General features: G+C 34.2%; 1 protein-coding gene and 1 long non-coding RNA gene across 2 annotated transcripts; one reads left to right on the forward strand and one right to left on the reverse strand.

Moving 5' to 3' along the window:
• Positions 1-2,969: 2,969 nt before the first annotated feature.
• Positions 2,970-8,042, forward strand: LOC132636830 (receptor-like protein kinase HSL1). Its single transcript, XM_060353869.1, has 3 exons — positions 2,970-4,330; positions 5,129-6,529; positions 7,457-8,042. Exons 1-3 carry the CDS (start codon positions 3,142-3,144, stop codon positions 7,885-7,887), a joined length of 3,021 nt encoding a protein of 1,006 aa, XP_060209852.1. The 5' UTR covers positions 2,970-3,141; the 3' UTR covers positions 7,888-8,042.
• Positions 8,043-11,668: 3,626 nt separating this feature from the next.
• LOC132638790 (uncharacterized) lies at positions 11,669-14,304 on the reverse strand. The gene is made up of 3 exons (XR_009581888.1): positions 13,970-14,304; positions 12,395-12,514; positions 11,669-12,316 (listed from the first exon to the last, which is right to left on the reverse strand). It is a non-coding gene; the product is annotated as an uncharacterized LOC132638790 (long non-coding RNA).
• Positions 14,305-24,912: the final 10,608 nt, after the last annotated feature.

Here is a 24,912-nt window from a genome sequence, read left to right on the forward strand (position 1 = left end):
TCAATCCGAGTTCTCCAAAAAATAGGTTTTGAAATTCCAAATTGTGATTTCAATTTTTTTCAGATGTAAAACTTGACCCATAAGCTTATAATTTGTAAAAAAGACCCATCATTTTATATATTGTAAAAAAAAAAAAAAGACTCAGTCGTGAAGAGATTGTCCGTATCATATGGAAGGATATATTAAAGAATAGCTAGTATAATTATTTTAGCTTTAAATTCAATTACTATAATATATTAACTTGAGATGGTGTAAAATTATAATTTAAAGTTTTTGTTTGTTTGTTTTTTTTTTTTTTTGTTTAAAATATGGTTCAAAGTCGTCGGGCACTTTGTCACTATCTTTTACGAGTCACTTCAACAAAGGCGTCTCTTGATTTCTATCAATAAAATAGTAAATCTGAGAGTGTGAAAGAGAATTTTTTGGCATTGTGGACGTGTATCACGGCCAAAAGGAAACTTCGTTACCAATAATTTATAAACCAATGAACATTTGACATTGGATATAGGCTATAAGATATGTATGTAATTAAATATATTAAAAAATTAAATATAAAAATTATAAATAAATTTCTTTACATATTTATTTTTGACAAATTTAAAAGGAAAATAAATATTTTTATTGAATTTTTTTATTCATGCCTTTGATTAATAGAAAGTATTTTTGAAGAATAAATCTTTTGAAATACTTAAATTAAACAATAAACACAAATTACCTAATAATGAAATAAACATGTGAGCACATAATTGGATAAACTTAGAAATTTTATATAAAGAAGAGAATTACAATATTATTACTTTGGCCGGGGATTTAAAACATTGTAATTATGAAAAAATGTTGATCAACATAATTTTTTATGTAATTCTAAATAAATTATTTTATTTGCAATTAATAAATCAATCTTGGAATAAAACTTTATCATTGTTTTTGGGAGTGCTAAATTTGGACCAAGACTTACTGTTCTTAGTCATCCACTAAGTTCCAATGGAGCAACTATCAGTATAATAATATCCAGCAAATTTTTCTTTAATGATTTTTCTCGTGGAAGATAAAAGCAGCACCGAGGAAAATACATATCATCATATTCCATGATTGGTAGCATTCACTTTCACTCATTTGGTATTTATAATTATATATCATTTAATTAGTGGCAGATAGGGGATATGATAGATACCGATTACCATATCGAAATCGAATTTTTTTTATACCACATTTTTGGTATTGTAGTATTTGGTACGGTATTTATTATGCATTTTTAAAAAGCTTAGTATTTTGTATGGTATTCGGTATTCATAAAAAAAATACCGAAATACCGAATATCATACCGAAGTATATAATTACATATACAATTCGTATATCTTAGTATTATAATACTAACAAATATATAAATTAGTATTATTAGAAAACAAATATATAAAATCTTGAACAATAAATAAATAAAATTCTTGAATATCCTTAAAAAATAATAATCTAGTTTCGCCATTACTTGGACTTAAGTCTTAACCACGATTAATTAATAAATGAGTATATAAAATATACTCATCTTGAAATCATTAAATTTATATAAATATCGAAAACGAATAAATTTCACTTAATTCCCCAGAGAACAAAATGTAACGAAGTCTTTTAGTTTTTTTGTTATACTATTTCTATAGGGAAAGTGAAAGAGAATAGAGAGAAAGTACCGAGAACTTTAACCAAGAAAATAAATTATTCTAAGTACTCAATTTGCCTTGAATATAACACCAGCACGAACACTTTGAAGACGCAATATAATTGTCTACCGTCTAGAATCTCTTTTCGAAGAAAAGTAAGAGTGAATAAATGAAAAGCAAGGCACATCCCCTCTGGCCACCTATACTTTTGAAAAAAAAGACAAATTTAATATTTTTTTGAAATTTTAATATATATATATATATATATATATATATATATATATATATATATATATATATATATATAGGACTATCGATCTGTCTTACATGGAAAAGTCTCTTGTGTGTTCGGCTAAAATAGTCAGTTTTGCCCAACTACTAAATAATAAACAATACATAGAAAAATTTAAAAAAATGGATAGAGAGAATTTGCCTAATCCAATTGTAAGAAAGGAACCATTTGAGAAATCATTTTGAGTTGGACAGTTAGAGCATGATTCCTTAACAACCATCCACAAATGTAATTTCAATGGAGTGGGCCCTGACCGGCATTTTTATTGATGTTACTCCCATCGGAGTAAGCGCTCTCTATCAAGAATTTTTGTGAATTGATGTTACTCCCTCCGTCTCAATTTATATGAGGGTTGACCTTTTTGAGAGTCAAATAACTCTTTCTTTGACTCATTTTCAAACATACATTCTTCAAGTATTTTATAATAAAATTTACATATTTGAAGACTACATAAAAAGTACTAAAAATCTGCATAATTAGTAATTCACAATATATGAAAAGAATTAGAGAAAATCATAGTCAAAGAAAATATTGTTTCACTCTCTAAATAGATTAATCCTCATATAAATTGAGACAGAGAGAGTATTAATTTAAGTCAGTCAACTATCAACAAAGAATACAGAGAAATGATAAAAGTTTTTTAAGTTAACCAGTTGTCTCCATAAAACTTTTAATGGTCATTTGGTACGCAGAGTAAGGATAATAATTTCAGAATAAATTTGGAATTAACTTTGTCCCATATTTGGTTTGGGGTATTAGCTAATCCCGAATTATTTATCCCACCATTTTACTAAAATAGTGGGATTACTATTCCATATAGAAGGTGGGACAAAATAATCTCATAAAATATCCAACTCACAAGATATCCTTTCTTATCTCATCCCGCATACTAAATTAATCAGATCAATCAATTCCGAAAACTAGATAATTGAAGAAAAAAGGGGGGAAAAAAGAAAAGTTGAATCAACCAACTAATAGTGGGGGCCAGCACAAACTAATATATAAAAGAACACATTGCTTGAAATTTATTCAACGGAAAGCTTATATTATCAGAGTTGACCAGGACTCCAGGAGTATTCACATTTATCTCACACCATATACCAGTTCACATTATCTTCTTCTAAAATTTTGAAAAACTCTGCTAACAGTGCCACCTTCATCACCAATAGCCATAGAAACCAAAATATCACAAAAATGGCCAAAAAAATAATCCCATCTCCCAAAATCTTAATTTCCATTCTCACTTTTCTCTTCTTCATCTCCCATGTAAATTCACAACAAAATTCAAATCAAGAAAATACCATTTTACTCAAACTAAAACACCACTGGTCTACTTCACCTAATGTCACAAAATGGACATCATCATTAGACCATTGTTCTTGGCCTGGAATAATTTGTACACAAAATTCAGTCACAGGGATTCAACTTGATTATGGAAATATCACTAAACCAATCCCAGAATTCATTTGTGATTTTAAAAATCTCACATTTCTTGATTTGAACCACAATTTCATCCCTGGAAACTTTCCTGATATTTACAACTGCTCAAATCTTGAATTCTTAGACCTTTCTTATAACTACATGGATGGCACGCTTCCCGAAGACATTAGCCGTCTTTCGGTTTATCTTCAGTACTTAAACTTAACTGCCAACAACTTCAGTGGTGATATACCTAAAGGGATTGGTGGATTAAGTCAACTCAAAGTACTCGAGCTAACCGCGAATTACTTTAATGGTTCTTTCCCTGAAGAAATAGGCAATTTACTGAATCTTGAATCACTTGTGTTGAGCTTAAATACGTTTGCTCCACAACCAATTCCATCAAGATTCACACAGTTGAATAAACTGAGGAATTTTTGGATCACAGAAGCAAATTTGGTTGGAAATATCCCTGAAAATATTGGTAACATGACAAATCTTGAATTTTTGGACTTGTCCATAAATGGATTGACTGGTAAAATCCCTGATGGTTTATTTCAGCTGAAAAATTTGAGAGTAGTTTATTTGTACAACAACAAATTGAGTGGTACAATTCCTCAGTCAGTTAATTCATTGAATTTAGATGTTGTTGATTTGTGTAACAACAGTTTGACCGGGAAAATACCACAAGATTTTGGTAAGTTGACAAAGTTGACTGGATTGTCATTGTTTTACAACCAATTATCAGGTGAAATACCATTGGAAATGGGGAACTTACCATCTTTGGTAAATCTTAAGTTGTTTGGTAACAAGTTATCTGGTGAAATTCCACCTGATTTTGGTCGATTTTCGAAGCTTGAAGATTTCCAGGTTTCAGAAAACCAACTTGTTGGAAAATTGCCTGAGGGGATTTGCAATAACAAGGCCTTATCTAAGATGATTGCTTTTGGCAACAAACTCACTGGTAAGTGTGTGAGAGTTGAATTGAATCTAAGTAAGGTTAAAATAGATTAAGTTTTAATTTCTTTTTTGTTCTTTTATAATTTCTTAGTACTCACTCCGTCCACTTTTACCTGTCTATTATACTAAAAATATATGTCCACTTTTACTTGTCTAATGTGTAAAATCAAGAGATGACTTACCATTTATCTCTATTTTATCTTTATTATTAAGTACTACTCATTTTCCAATATTTAAATGACTTATAATATTTAGGGGTGATAGTAAAATTACCATTTTATTTGTTTTTTCTAAAAAAGTGTGCCAAGTCAAAGATGGACGGAGGGAGTACCTAATAAAACTATCTTTTTCTTTATCATGACTATATATAACATATCAGTAAAACTATCTTTTTCTTTATTATGGCTATATATAACATATCAGATAGATAATTTTTTTTTTGAAAATTTGATATGTATCAGCCTAATTATTAGAGAAAACACTACGCACGTGGCAAACATTTAAATTGTATTTATGATACGTAGCAATCGTTTCAAAAAATTAGGAAATGTAGCTACTATATTTACGAAACTTGATACAGCTCCTTCACTGATACAACTAATACGTGCCTGATACAATAACTATAGCTATTTACGTAAACACGCAAATTGTAGCCACGTTTCATAATTGCGCTCTAAACTATTGCTATTTATGAAATTTTCTCATTGTTAGACGGCTGAACTGGGTTGGGCTAAAATGAGCTGAGCTAATAAATGGACATGTCATATTTCCATGGGCTAATTTTCTCACCACTACCTTACAGGTGAACTGCCAGCTTCACTTGGAAATTGTTCCACTCTGATGTCCCTTCGAGTCGAAAATAACCGAATTTCTGGTAAACTTCCTGATGGATTATGGACAGCAGAAAAACTATCAACCTTGATGATGAATGATAACTTGTTCACTGGTCAGCTTTCACATAGAGTTGCATCAAATTTATCCCTAGTTGATATCAGCAACAACAAGTTTTCAGGCGAATTACCAACTGGAATGGGTACTTGGTACAGTCTAAGTGTGTTTAGAGCCAGTAATAATCTCTTAAGAGGTCAAATCCCTCAAGAATTGACTAATCTTCCTGAATTAACCAAACTCTTTCTTGATGGTAATCTTTTTTCTGGAAAGTTTCCATCCAATATATCATCATGGAAGACTCTTGTTACTTTAAATTGCAGCAAAAATCAGCTTTCAGGCCAAATCCCTGGTGCACTTGGCCTTTTACCAAGTCTCATTGATTTGGACTTGTCTAGTAATCAATTTTCAGGTGAAATTCCAAGCGAATTAGGTAACTTAAAGTTTACTTCACTAAACCTGTCATCTAATCGCCTGTCCGGTAGAATCCCAAGTCAGTTAGAGACAGCTTTCGCCACGGGCTTCTTGAATAATCCCGGACTTTGTGGAAGTAATTGCAAGGGGGAAGCTAGGTCAGACAAATTCCCGGTTAAACTTGTTGCGGCTCTTGCTAGTTTAGCAGCAGTTACTTTCCTCGTGGCGGTTTTGTATGGTCTGTTCGTGTTGAGAAGTCACAGAAAAAGAAAGCAAGAATTGGTTTCAACATGGAAGCAAACATCATTCCACAAGTTAGACTTCACAGAATCAGACATTTTGTCAAATCTGACTGAAAACAACATAATTGGAAGTGGAGGATCCGGACAGGTGTACCTCGTGCCTTTAAGCAGATCAGGAAACTACGTTGCTGTTAAGAGGATTTGGAGAAACGAAAGGCTGGATCACAAGCATGAGAAAGAGTTTCTTGCAGAAGTTCAGATACTAGGCACGATTCGACACTCAAATATAGTGAAACTGTTATGCTGCATCTTCAGTGAAGAGTCAAAACTTCTTGTTTACGAATATATGGAGAATAGGAGCTTGGATATATGGCTTCACTCAAAGAAGAGGTTGAACGTTGCCTCGGGTTCTGCACCACATTTGGTGTTGGAATGGCCTAAGAGGTTGCAAATTGCGATCGGAGCTGCTAGGGGTCTTTGCTACATGCACCATGACTGTTCACCACCTATTATTCATCGCGATGTGAAGTTGAGCAACGTCCTATTGGATACTCAATTCAATGCAAAAATTGCAGATTTTGGCTTAGCCAGGATGTTACTCAAGCCTGGAGATAACACAGTGACAACAGTAGCTGGCTCTTTTGGGTACATTGCTCCAGGTATATGACCATCAACTTATCTATAGCATTATTATCGAGTTAAAAAGTTAGCTTGATATGTTACATGGACTAAAAACTAAAAATTCCAATGTTTGAGCTGACCCTATTTTCCCCCCTTCCTCCAAAACGCAGTTCAATAACATATCAAGGGGTTGTCTGGTTCACATACTAGTTATTACACGGGAATTACTTTTGTTAAGTCCCACATCGGTGGGATGAGAACCATTTAGACTCCTTATATGGACTTGGGGAATCCTCCCCTCATAAGCTAGCTTTTGGGGTTGAGTTAGGCCCATGATCCATTTCTTTACATGGTATCAGAGCCAGGCCCATTCCAATTCACGGTTTACCGATGTTGGGCCCCCATATTAAATTATCCACGCTCCAGATGTCCAACCTTGGGCGTTAGGCCGGGTGCTAAATCCCACATCGGTGAGCTGAGGACCATTTGGACTTGGGCAATCCTTCCCTCATAAGCTAGCTTTTGAGGTTGAGTTAGACCCATGATCTATTTCTTTACAACTTTTAAGGGCCTTTTCCCCTTGAGGGTCACGTGGTTGCTGGTTAGAGTTATGCAAAGATTAGTTATGCAGGTTTTAGTTATTCCATCTTCTACCATACATAAAATAATACACAAATTGACTCAAAACTCATAAATGTTAGTTATGTGGGATTGTAAACTGATAACCAAACACCGTACTTGATGTGCTGAATTTTTATACAGAGCAATTAAAATGCTACCAAGCATGGTGCTAGTTATGCTTGTTTTAATGCATGAATAATTCACTTCCTAAACAACAACAAACGGCCCCTTAGTTACTCTTATCGATTTATTGCTAATAAATGTAATCTTAGTACACCAATTTCCGCATAAGTATAAGAGCATATTGCTAATACATGTTGATATTTTCCTGTTGGTATTTTCAGAGTATGCGCGTAAAACTAGAGTGACAGAAAAAGTTGATGTGTATAGTTTTGGAGTCATTCTTTTAGAACTGGTGACTGGAAAAGAAGCCAATCTTGGAGATGAAGATTCATGTCTTGCAGATTGGGCATGGCGCCAAATTCAAAAAGGACACCCTATGGCTGATTTATTGGACGAGGACATCAAAGAAACGCGATATTTTGATGAAATCTGCACAGTGTTTAAGCTTGGAATCTTTTGCACCAGCACATTTCCGGCATCAAGGCCAACAATGAAGGAAGTTCTGCAAATCTTGATCCAATGTAACAGTACTTCACCCACATCTGGAGAAAAGAAAAGTGAAACAGAACATGATGTTTTACCACTTCTTAAGAACTCTAGGAGTGAGAGGATTGAACAAAATGATGGTAATGGTTTTATATCACTTATTTGATGGCATTAGAATATGATAAGAGTAATAAATAGCAAAGAATAAGACGAAAGATAAGGTATTAGGTAGTGGATACTAAGATTGTACATACTGCATTAAATAGATTGTACATACTGCATTAAATCCATAGTGTTGCTATAGAAATTTTCCCTTCTAGATGTTTTCTTTACACATTAAATAACTGGCAAGAAGGAACACTAAAGCCATAAACTAAAGATCCATTAGATAATGAACTGTTGGTTCTGAGCATATCTGACGATTTATCAACAATTTGAAGTACTTTCCATCCAACGAAGCAAATGATTGACAAATCATATCATTTGATGAGACAAAAAACACCAAAAAGTTCAAATCCACAACTAAATAACATTGATTCAATTGGCAATAATGCCGCCAAAGCCCAATATTGTAGAAGAAATTAAATGAAGTACTCCAGATAGAATCCTATATGTTTCTATGAGATCGAGTACGGAATTCTGTTTACTCAATAGTGAAAGGAGGATAGACTTCCTAAAAGTCTAGAAAAATAGAAACAATGAAGATTGAACTACTCAGTACTATAACTTTTTGGCAACATAAAAACTTGTAAAGAATACACAAAAATGTGGCAACAAAAAGAGCTTTATCTGAATCCTAGCTTTATTTTTGGCCAGTGAGGAAAAGATTTAAGTTTTCACTTGGAACAATATTTACCATTACTATTTAATAATATTAGTATTTGAATTACTATTACATTGTGAATTTGTGATGTATCAAATTTCTATATGGCTGTATTAATGGGGGCAAACATGTGGGACTTCTTTTGTGGCTAAATCGCTTACACACACAGGAAGGGAGAAAAAAGTTTTAACTGACACTAAATACAGATTACTGATACCAAAAGAACTATGATACTTCTTGTTAGAAATTGTTTGTTTGCAGTGAAAAAACCTGGATATGCCCAAGTCGTATGCTTTACTTGGATCACTTTTCAAAGAGAATTATTTGTCCCTTACAAATACTCACACGGGATAGAATGAAGCAAAATCAACAAATAATTCAACAGGTATCTCAACACACAAGAATTAATGTTGTGGTCACTAAACTTATGCAGTTTTTCTTAAGGAAAAATGTTGTTACTTAGAATATTTCTTAGGACAGAAATATTTTTTAGGATAAATGATTTTTAGGAAGATAAATAAATATTTATATATTAGTATTTTGTTGCTGAATTTGGCGTTGCTTGGGGTCATTCAACTATTGAAAATATTATTACAAACTCATTTTTTTTGTACAGAAAATACAATCATTGGAAATGATTTAACAAAGTCAATTTTCTTTATTTTGCAGCAAAAAAATAACTTTACTATTTGATATTGCACCAATATACTATTAGGCAGGAAGTGTATTTTCAATAACAATTTAATAACGTGACATACAATATTTGAAACTAAAAAATAAAAAACGTAAAATTAATATAAGACTATCGATATGTCTTACATGGAAAAAAGTCTCTGTGTGTTGGGCTAAAATAGTCAGTTTTGTCCAACTACTAAACAATACATATAGAAATTAAAAACAAATGGATATATAGAGAGCATTTGCCTAATCCAATTGTAAGAAAGGAATCGTTTGAGAAATCATTTCGAGTTGCACGAGTTAAATCATGACCTCTTAACAACCATCGTGTGCTACAAACGTAATTTCAATGGAGTGGGCCCATGATCTCCATTTTTTACTTTATATATTTTAATTCAACTAAAATTGTTTATTTTGAACAATATTTTTCAAAAAAGTAATTTTAGAGAGTAATAGTTTGCATTTGACTAATCAATTTGAAAACACTTTTGTCAATATAAGAGCAACACTTTCTGTTTGACCTATGTTCCAAGAGTGCTACTTTTTAAAATTTCTGAAAGACAAATTCCGCTACTCCTCAAAAACACTTATTTTTTCTCTAAAAGCTTGGCCAACCACTTCAACTCTTTAATAAAGACTTTTTACTTTCTAGAAGCTTAGCCAAACAAATTATAAGTCAAATCAACTATCATCGAAGAAAATAGTAAATGGTAAAAGTTCTTTCACCGTAACCAGATGTCACTGTAGAACCTGTTTGAATTATTTTAGATGTGATTCAAAATTTAAACACACCTTTGAAAAGACGCAATATATTATGAAGAGGTGTAACCCATTCTTTAAAGGATACACCTATGTATTGTGGAAAGGTGTAATCCAATCTTCAGGGTTGAATCCTTTTTTGAAAAGGTGTATTAATTGTTTTCTACACCTTATAAACAACGGAAAAGACTCAAATATGCGATCCAACTATCGGAAATGACTCATTTATGCCGCTCGTCAATAGTTTGGCTCATTTATGCCATCGAACTATAAGAAATGACTCATTTATGCCACTCATCAATAGTTTGACTCATTTATGCCATCACCCGTTAATAAATATGACTCATCCATGCCATATTTCATTAAAGCTGGTTTTACAATATCATATATGACATGTGGCCTCCAACTAGATTATGGTTGTGGGTGGGTAAAGTGTATGGGTTGGATATTTTATTAATTTGGTATTTAAAATTGGGCTGGTTTAATTAAACGACGTAGACCTCTAATTGGAGGCCACGTGTCATATATGGTATTGTAAAATCAGCTTTAATGAAATACGACATGGATGAGTCATTTATATTAACGGGCGATGGCATAAATGAGTCAAACTATTGATGAGTGGCATAAATGAGCCATTTCCTATAGTTCGATGGCATAAATGAGTCATTTCCTATAGTTCGATGGCATAAATGAGCCAAACTATTGATGAGTGGCATAAATGAGCCATTTCCGATAGTTGGATGACATATTTGAGCCTTTTCCGTATAAACAATAGGCATGCTGTAGATTTCCAACACTAAGAAAATATTTTAGACTTAGAAAAAATTCCTGCAACATAAAATTCTACATCGTGCCTCTTCCTTTCTACTAAAGCAGTCGAGAGATTAAAAGAGTTCTCTCGGAACTTCTATTTGAGTGCACATTAGAAGATTACTGAGTGGCTCAATGTATCTTGGGAGTAGAACGTCACTTTGCTATTTGCACCGGGGTAGCTACAGAAATCTACTCAGAAGACAACGCCATCCACTACTAAAAAAAATACAGGGAAAATCGACCAAAATTTTCGACCGATGTGGTCAAAATTTTTCGACCACACGAGGTCGAAAAAAAAATTTCTACCTACATTAAAAAAAAAAATACAATTTTCGACCTTGTGTGGTCGAAAACTGCATAATTTATTTAAATATTATTAAAAAATGTCGACCGCACAAGGTCGATTTTTTTATTTAAATATTAAATAATATTTTCGACTGCATTTGGTCAAAAAATCTATTTTTATTTGAATATTATTTAATTTTTTCAACCACATGTGGTCAAATTCCTGGCTAGCATTTTAAATTTCGACCACAAGAGGTCGAAATTCAATATGTTGCCCAGAATTTCGACTGCCTGTAGTCGAAATCTGGTAACATTGTTGCTAAATTTCAACTTCCTGTGGTCGAAATTTTAATGTGAATGTATATTTTAGACTTGGTGAGGTCGAAATTGAACAACATCTGGGCTGAATTTCGACCTCGTGTGGTCGAAAATCTGAGAAAAACCTATAAACATTTCACTGCTTTTAGAGCAGCCTACCTACCAATTCAACCAAATCAACATTATTCTCCACACATCCAATTCATCAACAGTGTGACATTACAACACATTCACTAGCAGATTCAAAGTACTTCAAAATATCCTTAAAACTACATTCAAACACTTGAACATCATAAAGTTAAACAACCATAAACTACATTCTACAATCAAATTCACCTTCAAAGTACATCTAATTCGAATTAAAACTACATTCAAACACTTAAAATATCATACACATATCCAAGAAAACATAGCAATATTAGAATCCATAAGTATACGAATAAAAAAAGTCAACGTTCGGTGTTAGAGACATGATCCGAATCCTCCTCACTATCCTCATCCACAAGACCATGAACTACGTTGGCCTGTGACGTACGTCGTCTACTGGGCTGTGACTTACGAGCATTCCCGGGACACGGGGAATCGGAAAGGCCCCCGAGTTGAGTAAGCTGTCTATTTGGGCCTGCATACCTAACATCCTTGCCTCCGTGGCACTAAGTGTACTTGTTAGTTGAGTAACTTTCTGCTTCATTTCTTGGTACTTCTTAGGATCCGCTGCCCCCTCAGAAGTACTAGCACCTATGCCTTAAAGGAATGACGGGAATTGATGACATGCTTGATTAGGCATCCCATAAACTGTCCCATACCTTGACGGGGGAGCATCATTCTCCATCCACTGTTGATCAATTATCTCGTTAGTCATTGACATCCCGGCTGGCTGACTGGCACAATATTCCCCAAAGTGTTGTTGAAACTCGGTCTGAAGTTGAAGGATACAATGTTAGTAGGTAAATTTAGTTAAAACAAAAGTAGTTATTATTGTTAGTTAGTGACTTACATAGGTTCACTGAGCCCTTGGCTCAATCCATTGGTCTGTACCATCGCTGTTCTTCGCCTTCCTCGTGTGAGTTATCTTGAAGAGTTCATCTTGAGGTGCTTCTTGACCCCTCTCGACCGTCTGCAAACAGATCAAGATTAACAACTAATTTCATATCCAAACGAGCCACAAGTAAAAATGAAATATCTGAAAGGTTGTGTAACTATTTAACTGGAGGGGAAACTAAGGAAAAAACTTAGTCATATCTACATTCCTATCAAGATTTGAAACAAACAAAAGGGGAAGCTAAAAGGAAAAAAAAAAAAAAAAAAAAACTAAGGTGCCAACCCAAAGAGGGATTTCACATAGAAGCAGAACTGAAGGTTGCTTTGTCTAATCAAAATTTCAACTGCACTAGTTAACTCTAAACTGAAAATGCACAGAAACAAAGCATCAAAAATATACTGAGATAAGAAAGAAACTCACAAAAACTAACAACCTGATTTACTATTAACAGGCCCAACATTTTTAAATAACTCATGCCTTGCATACATATTGAACTTATAGACAAACAAATACCTGAACTTAATATAAAAAAGACTCAAAAATGCTATGCTAATAACAGATTCTCAGCAAGAGAAACAAGACTGTAACTCAAGCAAATATCAAAGCAACAACTGAACTGAAAAAATGAAAAGGGAGGGCTTGAACCGAAACTAAAACGATTATCCATTTATACTTGAACCACACTAATGGAGCCATGATTTCTAAGTTTGTCTGCCCTTTTTATTGAGCCACGAATTCTCTAGTTCAATTGGTACAATAGTGATGAGATTTTCAAATCAATGGAGTTTTTCTTAAAGAACAGGAACTTTCAGGACATTCTTTCAACAATTTGAATCTTAACTAGTAGTAGGTAACAAACTTAAGTTGTTAAGTCAAAATATAACTAGGGAATACTAAAGTGGAGCTAAAAAGAATTGAAGCTGATATTCTTAATACATATATAAACAATGAAGATGATAAGTTGAAGAAATTTTGTAGTGAATACAAAAAGGGAACTGCCTACAACTACAATATTTATAGCACAGAGGACTTCATCTTTGTTTTTTTTACAAGATGGCTTAGTCATGCCTGTTGTATTGGTCTTTCCATTGTTTGCATATCCTGTACTAGCAGCACCAACAACATGTTTGGATATTTTTCAGCTTTAGCCTCAAATTGTTTTGTTGTTTAACACTGCATGTACTTCAGTAACTGCCAAGCATACAAGCTAGAGAGGCTCACAAATAATTTTCTACTAAATTACAAGTCGCATCTAATTGTGGTCGGGTTATTATCTCTTTGCTGTAATGAATCAAAATTTTAGATTGGACTTACTCTTTTCTTTTAAGTGACATGTTAATTATAAATAAAGTTTCCTTCGTCTATATATAGAAGCTAAACTCCTAAAACTTTATTAATGTCAATTGTGCACTAATGAAGTTTTGATGGGAATTTTTTTTATATATAGGACTTAAGAGGTGTGGAAAGAGCTGGAGATTAAGATGATAAATTAAATAAAAATAGATTTTGCGACCACACAAGGTTACATACCAGCTTCATCCTAACGTCCTCGTGGCTGGTGGCCCTACTAGTTTGTCGAAATCCACCCTTATCTGAGGCCCTGGCCTTCTTCCCATTTTCACTTTGCTTCAAAAACGTCGAATAAGTCGCCCAGAAGTGCAGCAGTTTCTCCCAGTTATCCTCACGGATCCACCTAGGCTTCAAGACTTTTTCACGGGCTCTACCTAACGCATGCTTAAGTATAGTCCCAGCCTTTTTTTCAAAATGTTTTCATTAATATATATGGAACATTCCATAAACAATCAACATATAGTTATATTATTTTACTACAAATAATAAATACCCTGAATTCTACAAACATCTGCTTCTTCAGATCCACTGGCATCTTGCCCCAAGACGAAACGACGCCTTTATAGAGTGATTTGACTAACTATTTGCTTTGCACGGATAGAAGCTGCATCACAACCAAAAAATTAATTTAAATATTACCTTAGATGTTTTAGAATAAAGTGAATAACTTATGAAAATTCAATATACAGCTTAAGTAGTTATCTCTAGGCAAATAATATTAATATACAACTTTTGCCATGGCAACAAGGATTTCAGCTCCTAATTATACAACAACTGCCTTGCTAATATTGATAATCATTTCTCCAATTTGGTGTAATCTTTGTGAAGCCCATCATCAGGTCTTATCCGATAAAAATACTGCTACTACTGCTACAAATTCACTAGCTTTAGTACCCAATATGGCAAGAAAAAACCAGCAGGCATGGTACAAAAAATGTTTCATCAGAAGAGAAGATACGGGACAAAAGTTTGGTAGTGTTTGGTATTGGGGGCTTGCAGATGCAATTTATGCTTTCCTCAAAGCTGTAATTGTCGCATTTGTAATTTTCTGCCTCGGCAGAAAGTAAAAGTCAAACAACATGTATGCAGATAATTAACGATTCAGGATTTTGAGTGTGATTTGCATGAAGAGAATAAAGTAAATAACTTATGAAAATTCAATAAACTTACCTGTATACAACTGGCTTGATTATGAGACGACCATACCCATCAACTGTCTCAAGGTCTCCTGGTTGGGGAGGTTCGTCGTCAGAATCAGAGCTACTTTCTTGAGGTCCCGACGTCACAACATTTGGGTTATATGATGGCTGTGACGTAGTCGGGCTGGGTGTTGCAGTCGGAGTACCGCTCATATTTGCTTGCTGTGATACATGATAATAATCAGGGAGGCCATGTGAGTTAGTGCGAGGTGTGCCAGGGGCGAGGTGTGCCAGGGGCGAGGTGTGCCAGGGGACTGAGATCAACACTGTGGTTCTGTTTGGCCCTGAGGCCAAAAAAATGGGCGCGCTGTGACATGACTGGTCGGCTGACTCCATGCCAATGAAGGGCCACGTGGTGAGAGGTACGAGAGTGGAGATCGATCTCTGCCAAGAATCCTAAGGGTTCCTGGCACTAGGCCCTCTGGTGGTATAAACGGAGGCTTCTTTTTGACTTGTTCGGGGTTTAGCAATAGCTTTACCCCTATTATCCCCCGCCATCTAACTCAGAGTCGACTATTTGGTTAACGTGTGCTATGTCGTCATTCTGAAAGGCAGCAGGCAGGTCATTCTCAACTTCCCCATGACCAACAGGCTTGGTTTTAATAACTACCCACCAATCTGACTTATCTAGTCGCAATGGATAAGAGACATAGTACACCTGCTTAATGTTGTGTGCAATGACGAAAGGATCATAAGTTGCATACCTCCGCGTGTGTTTTACTTCAATGATATTACAATCTTTCAGTACCCTCGTACCTCTTTTTGGGATTGGATCAAACAAGTTGCACCGAACCAAACAATTTTTTTTCTCGGCCAACCAAAATACTCTAATTCTAAAATCTCTTCGATTACACCAAAAAAATCAACACCATCAGCACCTTTAACCCAAACACCACTGTTATTAGTTTTCATGGGTTTAGCACATTCTCGGGTATTAAATTTGAAACCATTAGCCACATATTTGTCCATACAATCGGTACCAATGGGTCCTCAAGATAAGTCCTTTAAAAATTGTTCACAAAAACCACAAGGTGTATTGTGAACCTATCAACAATTACGAAATAGAAAGTTAGAAATAGTAGATTTCAAAACTTTAAAGTTTGTAATTATGGTAGCTTTGTGTTAGAAAATTCTAACACCCACGTAATTGTTAAACCACGTTGCAAATTGGTCGTACATTTTTTCTTGGCCATGTATCTCCACAAAGAGACTATGCAACAAAGTGGTATTTAGGTTAGTCGCATTTACATTTTAAATGAATATTTTCGGCAATTTCTTTTCAACTTACTCATAATAAGGTTGAACTTCTGGGAAATTTAGTAAGATATGTGTGGATGCCGATTTATCCTTCATTTGATTCAATGGTCTCACACGTCTTTTTGACCCATCACCTTGTCGATTAAAGATCGATATCGGCTCCGGCAAAGAATTATTCACACCCATATCATAGTGTCGATTAGGCCTGTTTCTCAAACAAGCCACATCGTTCCCAAAGTAGTAAGAGCAGAAATGGGATGTTTCCTTGGCAATGTAAACTTCGCACATTTAGCCTTCCACTTTCAATTTCTGCTTGATAGCCCTTTTTAACTTACCAATACACCTGTATTTCTATTGTGTTATGTATGATTTAAAAAAAAAAAATTATTAGATTGGAATAAAAAGTTAGTCATTACCTTTCGAAAGGATACATCCACCTATATTGTACTGGGCTTTCTAGTCGGGCTTCGTATACAAGGTGAACGACAACATGTTCCATCACATCAAAGAACCCCGGAGGAAGAATATTCTCCAACTTGTTTGTGATAACAGGAATATTATAATTCGTCTGAGAAAGGTTATCTTCCCTCAACGTACTGGAACACAAGTCTTTGAAGAACAAACTAATTTCTGTCATAGGTTTCCAGATTCATTCAGGCAAGCCACTAAATGCAATTGGGAGTAAGGTTTCCATGAAAACGTGACAGTCATGACTTTTTATCCCATGTATCCTCCCTTGGTCCATATCAACACGTGTTCTATAATTTGATGCATGCCCATATGGCATCTTCAAGTCGCAGACCCACTCATAAATCTTACGCTTCTGCTCGGTTGCGAAAGAATAGCTAGCCTTAGGCTTGAAGAACCTGTTTTGTTTCAGATGCAACTATAACTCTTTTCGTCCACAATACTCAGGTAAGTCCATTCTAGCTTTAACATTATCTTTGGTCTTGTCCTTCACATCCATCACTGTGTTAAACAAATTATCAAAGTAATTTTTTTCAATGTGCATGACATCAAGATTATGTCGAAGAAGATTATCCTTCCAATATGGCAGCTCCCAAAATATTCTTTGTTTTGTCCAGTTATGGTAAACCCCATACCCTTCAAACCTATACGGTTCTTCTTCAGTAACCTTTGGGAGGTTCTAAAATCTCTCCCAGATATCCTCACCAGATAGCATTGGAGGTGGACAGTCTTGTTCAATTGTATTCTTCTTGAATGAATTTTTCATTCTCCTAACGGGATGTCCATCAGCAAGAACCGACGGTGACAATCAAACCATGAATTTTTTATGTTGTTTTTTAAAGTGAAGGACTTAGTATTCTCCATGCAGTGAGGACATGCTAACTTTCCAGCTGTCATCCACCCGGACAACATCCCGTATGCAGGAAAATCATTAATAGTCCACATTAAAGCTGCCCTCAAATTAAAATTCTGCTTGCGCGAAATGTCATATGTCTCAACCCCTACAGCCCACAACTGTTTCAGTTTATCAATCAGTGGTTGCAAGTACACATCAATCAAAACTTTTGGATTACGGGGGCCAGGAATAATGCAGTTAAGGAATATATATGGACTAGTCATACACATATTAGGGGGAAGATTATACGGGGTTATGAATATGGGCCAGCAAGAATACGGAGCAACAGAAATAGAATGCGGAGTGAATCCGTCTGAACATAAACCCAACTTGACGTTACGTGGTTCAACTACAAAGTCTGTATAGGTTCTATCAAAATGTTGCCAAGCCTCACCATCAGATGGATGACACATAACACCCGGTGGCCTTCTATTTTCAATGTGCCATCTCATATGAGCGCCAGAACTATTAGATGCATACAACCTTTTTAACCTTGGTATAAGTGGAAAATAATGCATCGCCTTAACAGGAACTCTCTTCCCACTGCGAGTCTGCTTAAACCGATTACTACCACAAAACTTACAAGATTCTAGACCGGCATCGTCCTTATTTATAACATGCAACCATTTTCACAACAATCAATTCTGACCAACGAGAGTCCCAACTTGGTAATTATCGGGTATCTCTAGAGTGGGGTCAACTAATTCATGCATGAGGTGAATTATAGAATCCATTGTCCCTTCGGAAACATTGTTATCTGCTTTGATACTCAACAATCTAACGGCGACAGACAATTAAGAGTGGGGACTCCCATCATGTAAGGGTTGGCTAGCTTGATTTAACTTTGCACAAAAACGTTTGGCCACTTCATTGAGAGGTTCTTCAACATGGCACCAGATTCAAAATTCGAATGTATGTCGTATGCATCCTGAATCATGTCGGGCATTCTAGAATTTTGGACATTACGTTCTACCCCCACTACTTTCACCGACTTCAAAGTTCTGAGATCTACCAAAATTGTTGTGTGTTTCTCCATGACCAGTCCACACTGTATAATTACTTTTAAAGCCTTTTTCATACAGATGAAGCGTAACAATCTCTGGGGTCTCGTAATTCATACATTCACATTTAACACAAGGACACCTAACCACACCATGAACTGTACAATCCTCAAGTGACTTTGCGTATTCAACAAAAGCATCGACACCGGCTATAAATTCATCCTTATCCCTAATGGATAATCATAAGATCTATTGTATATCCAACTACGAGAATCCATCTACACAAATAGCACAAAGTTTGAACTTGTTAAACCAATACTTAGTTTATATTTTATTAGTAAAAGACCAACCATAATTACCATAATTCTCAAAAGGCATCATAATTACCAAAAAAAGATGAGAAAAGCGCAATGGTTGAACTTGTTAAACCATACTTAGTTTATATGGTATTAGTAAAAAAAAATAAAAAAATTATGTCACAAGTATAAAGGACCTTCAACTCTAGCTCAAGAAGAAACAAATGACGTGAAAGGTGATTAGTTTAGTCAACCTATTTAACTATCTTTTAAGCAAAAGCACAAACTGGTATGTTAAACTAAATCATGAACAAGCCAGTGCTACCACATATCACTTCAATAGTATATAAGGCCTTATGCCAGAGAACAATGAAGAATTCACATTCAAGCTAAGCACCATTTCAATTACTCACAAAGAACACAAATAGCCAAGGATGGAGAATTCAATCAGACATATCTATTCTTTCAGTCTAGCCAACAGTGGATTAACATATAAACTAAACAAATCCATGCAACTAACAATTAAAATACTATTGCTTTTGATAAAGTCTTCAGTTTCTGCCTAGCACATAAAGCATTTGCTATAGATACTTCTGCTTTTTCTTTGCATATTTTGGTTGGACATCAGTATTTGTAGTAAAGCTACAAAGATTAGGGTATAGTGCTCCTATTATTATAAATAAGAAGCTTGTATGTCAATTGGCAAATTAGGACAACTAACAACTTTAGATTTGGTTTACTCATTTGTTTAACTGTCAAGATAACTACATCAGAAAAAGAAAAAGAAAATTCAAGTAAGCCTAGTAAAAACTTGAACCATAAGTACACTTGATATATTGGCTACATACTAAGTTACTAACTCCTGCTGTTCTGCATATTATAGGAACACCTTAGCAAGTAAGGAGAAAAACATGGTTATATAGATAAATAATCTTATAGCCATTGTTAAAAGCACTCAAACAGAAATAAAAAGGCAAACCACTAGACTTCTTACTGCAACATTCTTCAACATTTATAAGACTAGCAATTGTTGCTATCTTTAGTAAATGTCTTGGCTAAGAATTAGAGATGGTTGCTTAAAATAAATGAAAGACTAATGAACCGCAGTATGAGATTATGGTGTGGTTAGATACGAACCAGGACATGAATGAAATGAATCAACCTTGCGTTCACTTATTTCCACTTTCTTCATTCACAATATAACAAACATTGTCTACTCCATTTTTTAAAGAACTTGATCAAGATTGTTATAAACCAGGAAAAAGATGTATATATGCTTAACAGTTAGAACTTACTGCAGGTTTAGTTTAAGAAGAGCAACATGCTTTAAAGTTAGAACTTGAAAACTCACTAAACATTTAGCTAACAGAGATGTAGGCAATATAGTTGGAACTTACTGTAAGACAAAATCTTAATCAGTTCACAACGACTTATGCTTTAAAGTTAGAACTTACTGAAAACTTACTAGAGCTTTAGTGACAAATTTAAAAGTGGAACACACTCTTTTGTTGGTTTTAAACATTTCTCTTGTTTTTTTCCTTTTTCATATCAAAGCTTCATAATGGAAACCTAGTAAGAAGATATAAAGAGAAAGAACTCCAAGCTAAAGAACCTGAACTGAAAAAAAAAAAAAACAGAGAACACGTAAGCTTGTAAGATTCCTCGAATTAGTGTTTGAAAGAATCTATGGTATTGACTATATTTCTCTTTAGGCATTTTATATACTATAAATTGGCTGTTTTATTGGTTTCATTTAGGACCTGAAAAGGAGGGAAAATGCTATAGCAAGAGGTAGTTCTCAGTGTAACATTCACAAGTTCTGTAAATATCAAATTCCAGTCCATCTATTACCTGCAAATAAGTACTACACAGTCACAGGAACAGAGAGCTACCGCGACAAGATGGATGTCTCTTTTTCTTTCAAATTTCTTATTCATTGGACTATTTCAAAGGTTTTTTCCAACAAAGAGGAACAAAAGAATGAAAGAAATTGAAAGGGATGTTCATGCCTCAATTAGAGGTATTATTGATATAAGAGTGAAGACAATGAAAGCAGTAAATATATTTCAACAACATTCAATTTCAATTTCATTTTCAATTTACACTTAGTAAAATTTTAACAAATAGCTACAAATGCAATCTTTAACAATAAATATAAGTAATCTACTAATTAAACTACAATTACAAAGTAATGTAACTAATAATGATAGAAATGAGATTGAAAAAAAAATGGCAAAAAATGACTTACCTTTAATGGCGGCAGACAGCAAGGGCGGCTACGGAGTACCAGCAGTGGTGGGAATGGGCGTCGGTGGCGGGGAGGGGTGTGGTGGGGATGGGGCGTCGGCGGCGGGGTAGGGGTGGTAGTTTTTATATAATCAGGTTTTGGTATGTGAGAATTGCATGATTGAAGTTTGGGGGAGTATATTAAATTTTTCAAATTTATTATTTTGACCGCGTGCGATCCAAATAATTATGTCAGAGTTGACCAATTTGACTTAATTATTTCGACCGCATGCGGTCGAATTATGCTTTTTTTTTTTTTTTAATTAATTGATTTATTTATATAATTTAATTTTTTTTAAATGTTTTTTTTTCATTTAATATTTGTACAAAAATAAGTTTCAACCTCGTGTGGTTGAAATTTTATTTCCCGTTTAAATATCGACACTTGACATCGAAATCCATTAAAAAAAAAAAACTGAAAATTTTGACCTCATGTGGTCAATTTTGTTTTCAACCAAAAAGTGAGGACAAAATTATTTGGTCAAAAAACCCTGTTTTTTTAGTAGCGATCCATAGCGTGCCTTGAATCGGGTTTTCCAATTTTAACTCTGTCTTATCTTTGTTGTTCTTACCATATTTTATTTGTCAGTTATTTGTTCTTCTTAACGTGGTCATCTCCAATATTTTTGTGAGAATTTCAGAGTAGACTCCGACTTTTAGTTAAGAATGATTACTGAGAAGAACAAAATCATAAGGGATTTTCTGACGAGATTATATATCGTTACTTAACGTGTGGGATTTTGAACTTGAATTGATTCAGTAAAACCCATTAGGAGAAATGGAGATTTTAAACTTTATCATTAAAGTTGCAAACTTTTGCTTAAGGAAGACTCTTTTTTACTTTTCCTCAAAAGCTTCACTGCTTGAGTCTTTTGAAAATCTTTAACACTGGTATTTCCTCGTGCGTTCATCCTGCCAGCTTGCATGAGAAATTGTATAATGGCTATTAAACATGTTACCAATTATACATGCTTTTGGCACTGCAAAATTGCACTCACTTTCTCGTCTCAATTTATTGAAGTGTCTCTTACCAGTAATTAGATTTAAGAAAGAATGTTATCTCTTCTGTTGGCAAGAAAAATATCCTAACTCAACATTTTCTTGAATGCTCCTTGACTGATCTGTTATTAAGAGGACCAATTATTGAATGCTATATTTATTCATGAAAACTTTGAGTCCACCAAACAGTATAGAGAATCAGGTTCTCTATTTGTTCCCTCAGATAAAAGACAGAAAGTAAATTTCCACAAGATGTTTACGTGGAAAACTCCTTGCTCAGAGATTAAAAATCATGACCCACTGGAGTAGGATTTCAACTTTACTAACAGAGCAACTTCAGATTAAAACTCTTGCAACCTAGGAATTAAACTCTTAATCCCTCACCTCTTATAATAACCCTATTGTAAGCCCTTTACAGTAACTCTATTACAAAGCTACAAATCTTGACTAACTCTATCCAAGGAAAACAAAACAGCAAAAGTTGAAATCTGTCCTACAACAACACTTCTTGAAAGTAGAGTAGGTAAAGACTCAAGATATCTTCTGTTTTGGTAGCTGGTCCTTGAGTTTGCAGCAGCTTTGTTCTTGACAAGACTCGGAGAGCAGTGGCGGCTAGCACTTGAGAGAAATGTGTGTTTTAGATTTTTCAGGTGTTAGGTTTAGCATTGTAACATGTTGTATATATATTGGGGAGCATATGAGGATCATGTGACAATGGATAGGGACAATTCAGCCTTTGGTTTGGCCTCTAGCAAACTGCAGCCGTGCTGCTGCAGTTTTGCTAGTCAGTACAGTACCGCAACTTTCAGCTGTAGAGTTGACCGTACAACTCACAGGGGACCTGATCGAGTATCTGGTCTCTATCCGGTTCCTTGAGAGTTTGTCACATCATCAAAACACAAAATAGCATATCTCATCATTTATCATGTGCACTTATTTTCCAAATCTTAAGAACAAAAGATAGATTTATCATGTGATCAACTTATCCTTTACACAATACTTGAGATATGGAAGGGATTATACTTGAATTTAAGTCATCAAATGTAAATAAGAGATCAAATAAAGAAATACATGTCTGTAAGACTTATTCTCAAATACGTAGAGTGAAAAGAAAAAAAGAAAAAAAAAGAATTGTCGTTTCGTTATCTGGAGTTGGTGTCGGTGGGGCAAGTGTGGCTGAGTCTCTGATATATTCCTTTTGGGGTTACTGAGATTTGATTTTATTAGGGTATTTTTTATCTGATCTTTTGTCTAAGATCAGGGGACCTAGAGAAGAAATGGGTACCCCCAGATATCCTCCTTTTTGAATTTATTGGTGTCCAGATTGTTTTAAAGTTTTTAAAAGGTGTAGCAAGATCATCACACGAAATTGTCTAAGGCCGCAGTTACTTTGATTCTGATGTGGCAAACGTGGCCAACAACAAATCAAGAAGAAAGTAATAATAAATGGGGTTCTACTTTCTTAACTCTACTAATTATTTATTTATAAATTTCTATCACTGTGATTTTCATGAAATTGTTTTCATAATATGAGGTTAGATGATTCACTTATATGATGATCATCAAATGCTTGTTAATTTTAGGAATAACATTTTCTTATGTTATTAGTGTGATCCGTTATTCTTGCGTAAAGGTTATATGTGAAGTTAATTTTCAAATTGTGAGATGGTATGAAATATTTTATTTATAAGGATCATATCAATACTTGAAAAATTGTGTTCATCACTTTAAGATTGTGGAAATGAGAATGAAGTGATATAAAGTAAATTGCTTATAAAGAAAAAAATAGATAGTTATACTTGAAAATTATTATGGCATTTTGAGGTCATAAAAATTACATTTTCATGTATACAAACTTTTGGGATTTATTAAAGGTTCAAAATCTTATAAAATTTGAAGTCTTTCTTGTGACTTGTGAAGAACATAATATATTTGTTTGAGTGTTTCATTCCATGTCCACACCTATTAAAGTACGGTAGATATTCTCTTTTTGGATGAATTTATTTCATGCTTAATCATGCATATGATCAAACCTTGTTGACTTTAAATAAAGGATTATGCATAGTAATGTTAATTTGTGATCTCATGCGTTGACATATAAAATGTGGGGGTTAATATATTATATTTGAGACTGATGTGTATGCTCAAACAATTTAAATATGAGAAATTGAACTTTTGCAATGTGGGGGCTTATTACGTGATTATCTTAGTTGAAATGAAAGAAAGTTAGATGTGAGAAATATCATTCAGGCGAAAAACTTTATTTCAATTGAATATATATCAAGAAACATGTATTTCTTGATATAGTTTAAAATTTTATATATATATGATAGCCCTCTATGTGATGGTATGGCTTGTAGAATGGTTTGAGATTTAATCAATATTATCATTATTGAAAAGTCTATTCTAATTATTTATTTTTCTTTGTAATTATCAAATTTCTATTGCAAAATTCAAAGCGGAAGAGACATCCAAGCTTGAGGCAGAGAGCAATTATGAGTGACAAATTATTAGAGTAATCGTATTGGAGTGCACTTCGTTAATACATATTGTGAATAACAAATAGAAAGAGCTTGCGTAAAGTAAGTTGTAATTCTCAGAGAATGGGACTAAATCCCTTAATTTGTAACTACTGATGGTGGCAACCCAACCTTACTGATTGGAGATTTGACGAAGGTTGAATGTGGTAAAAAAACCTGTCAATAGTTATATTTTTATCTTA

This window comes from Lycium barbarum, chromosome 4 (genome assembly GCF_019175385.1).
Source record: "Lycium barbarum isolate Lr01 chromosome 4, ASM1917538v2, whole genome shotgun sequence".
Lineage (NCBI taxonomy): Eukaryota > Viridiplantae > Streptophyta > Magnoliopsida > Solanales > Solanaceae > Lycium > Lycium barbarum.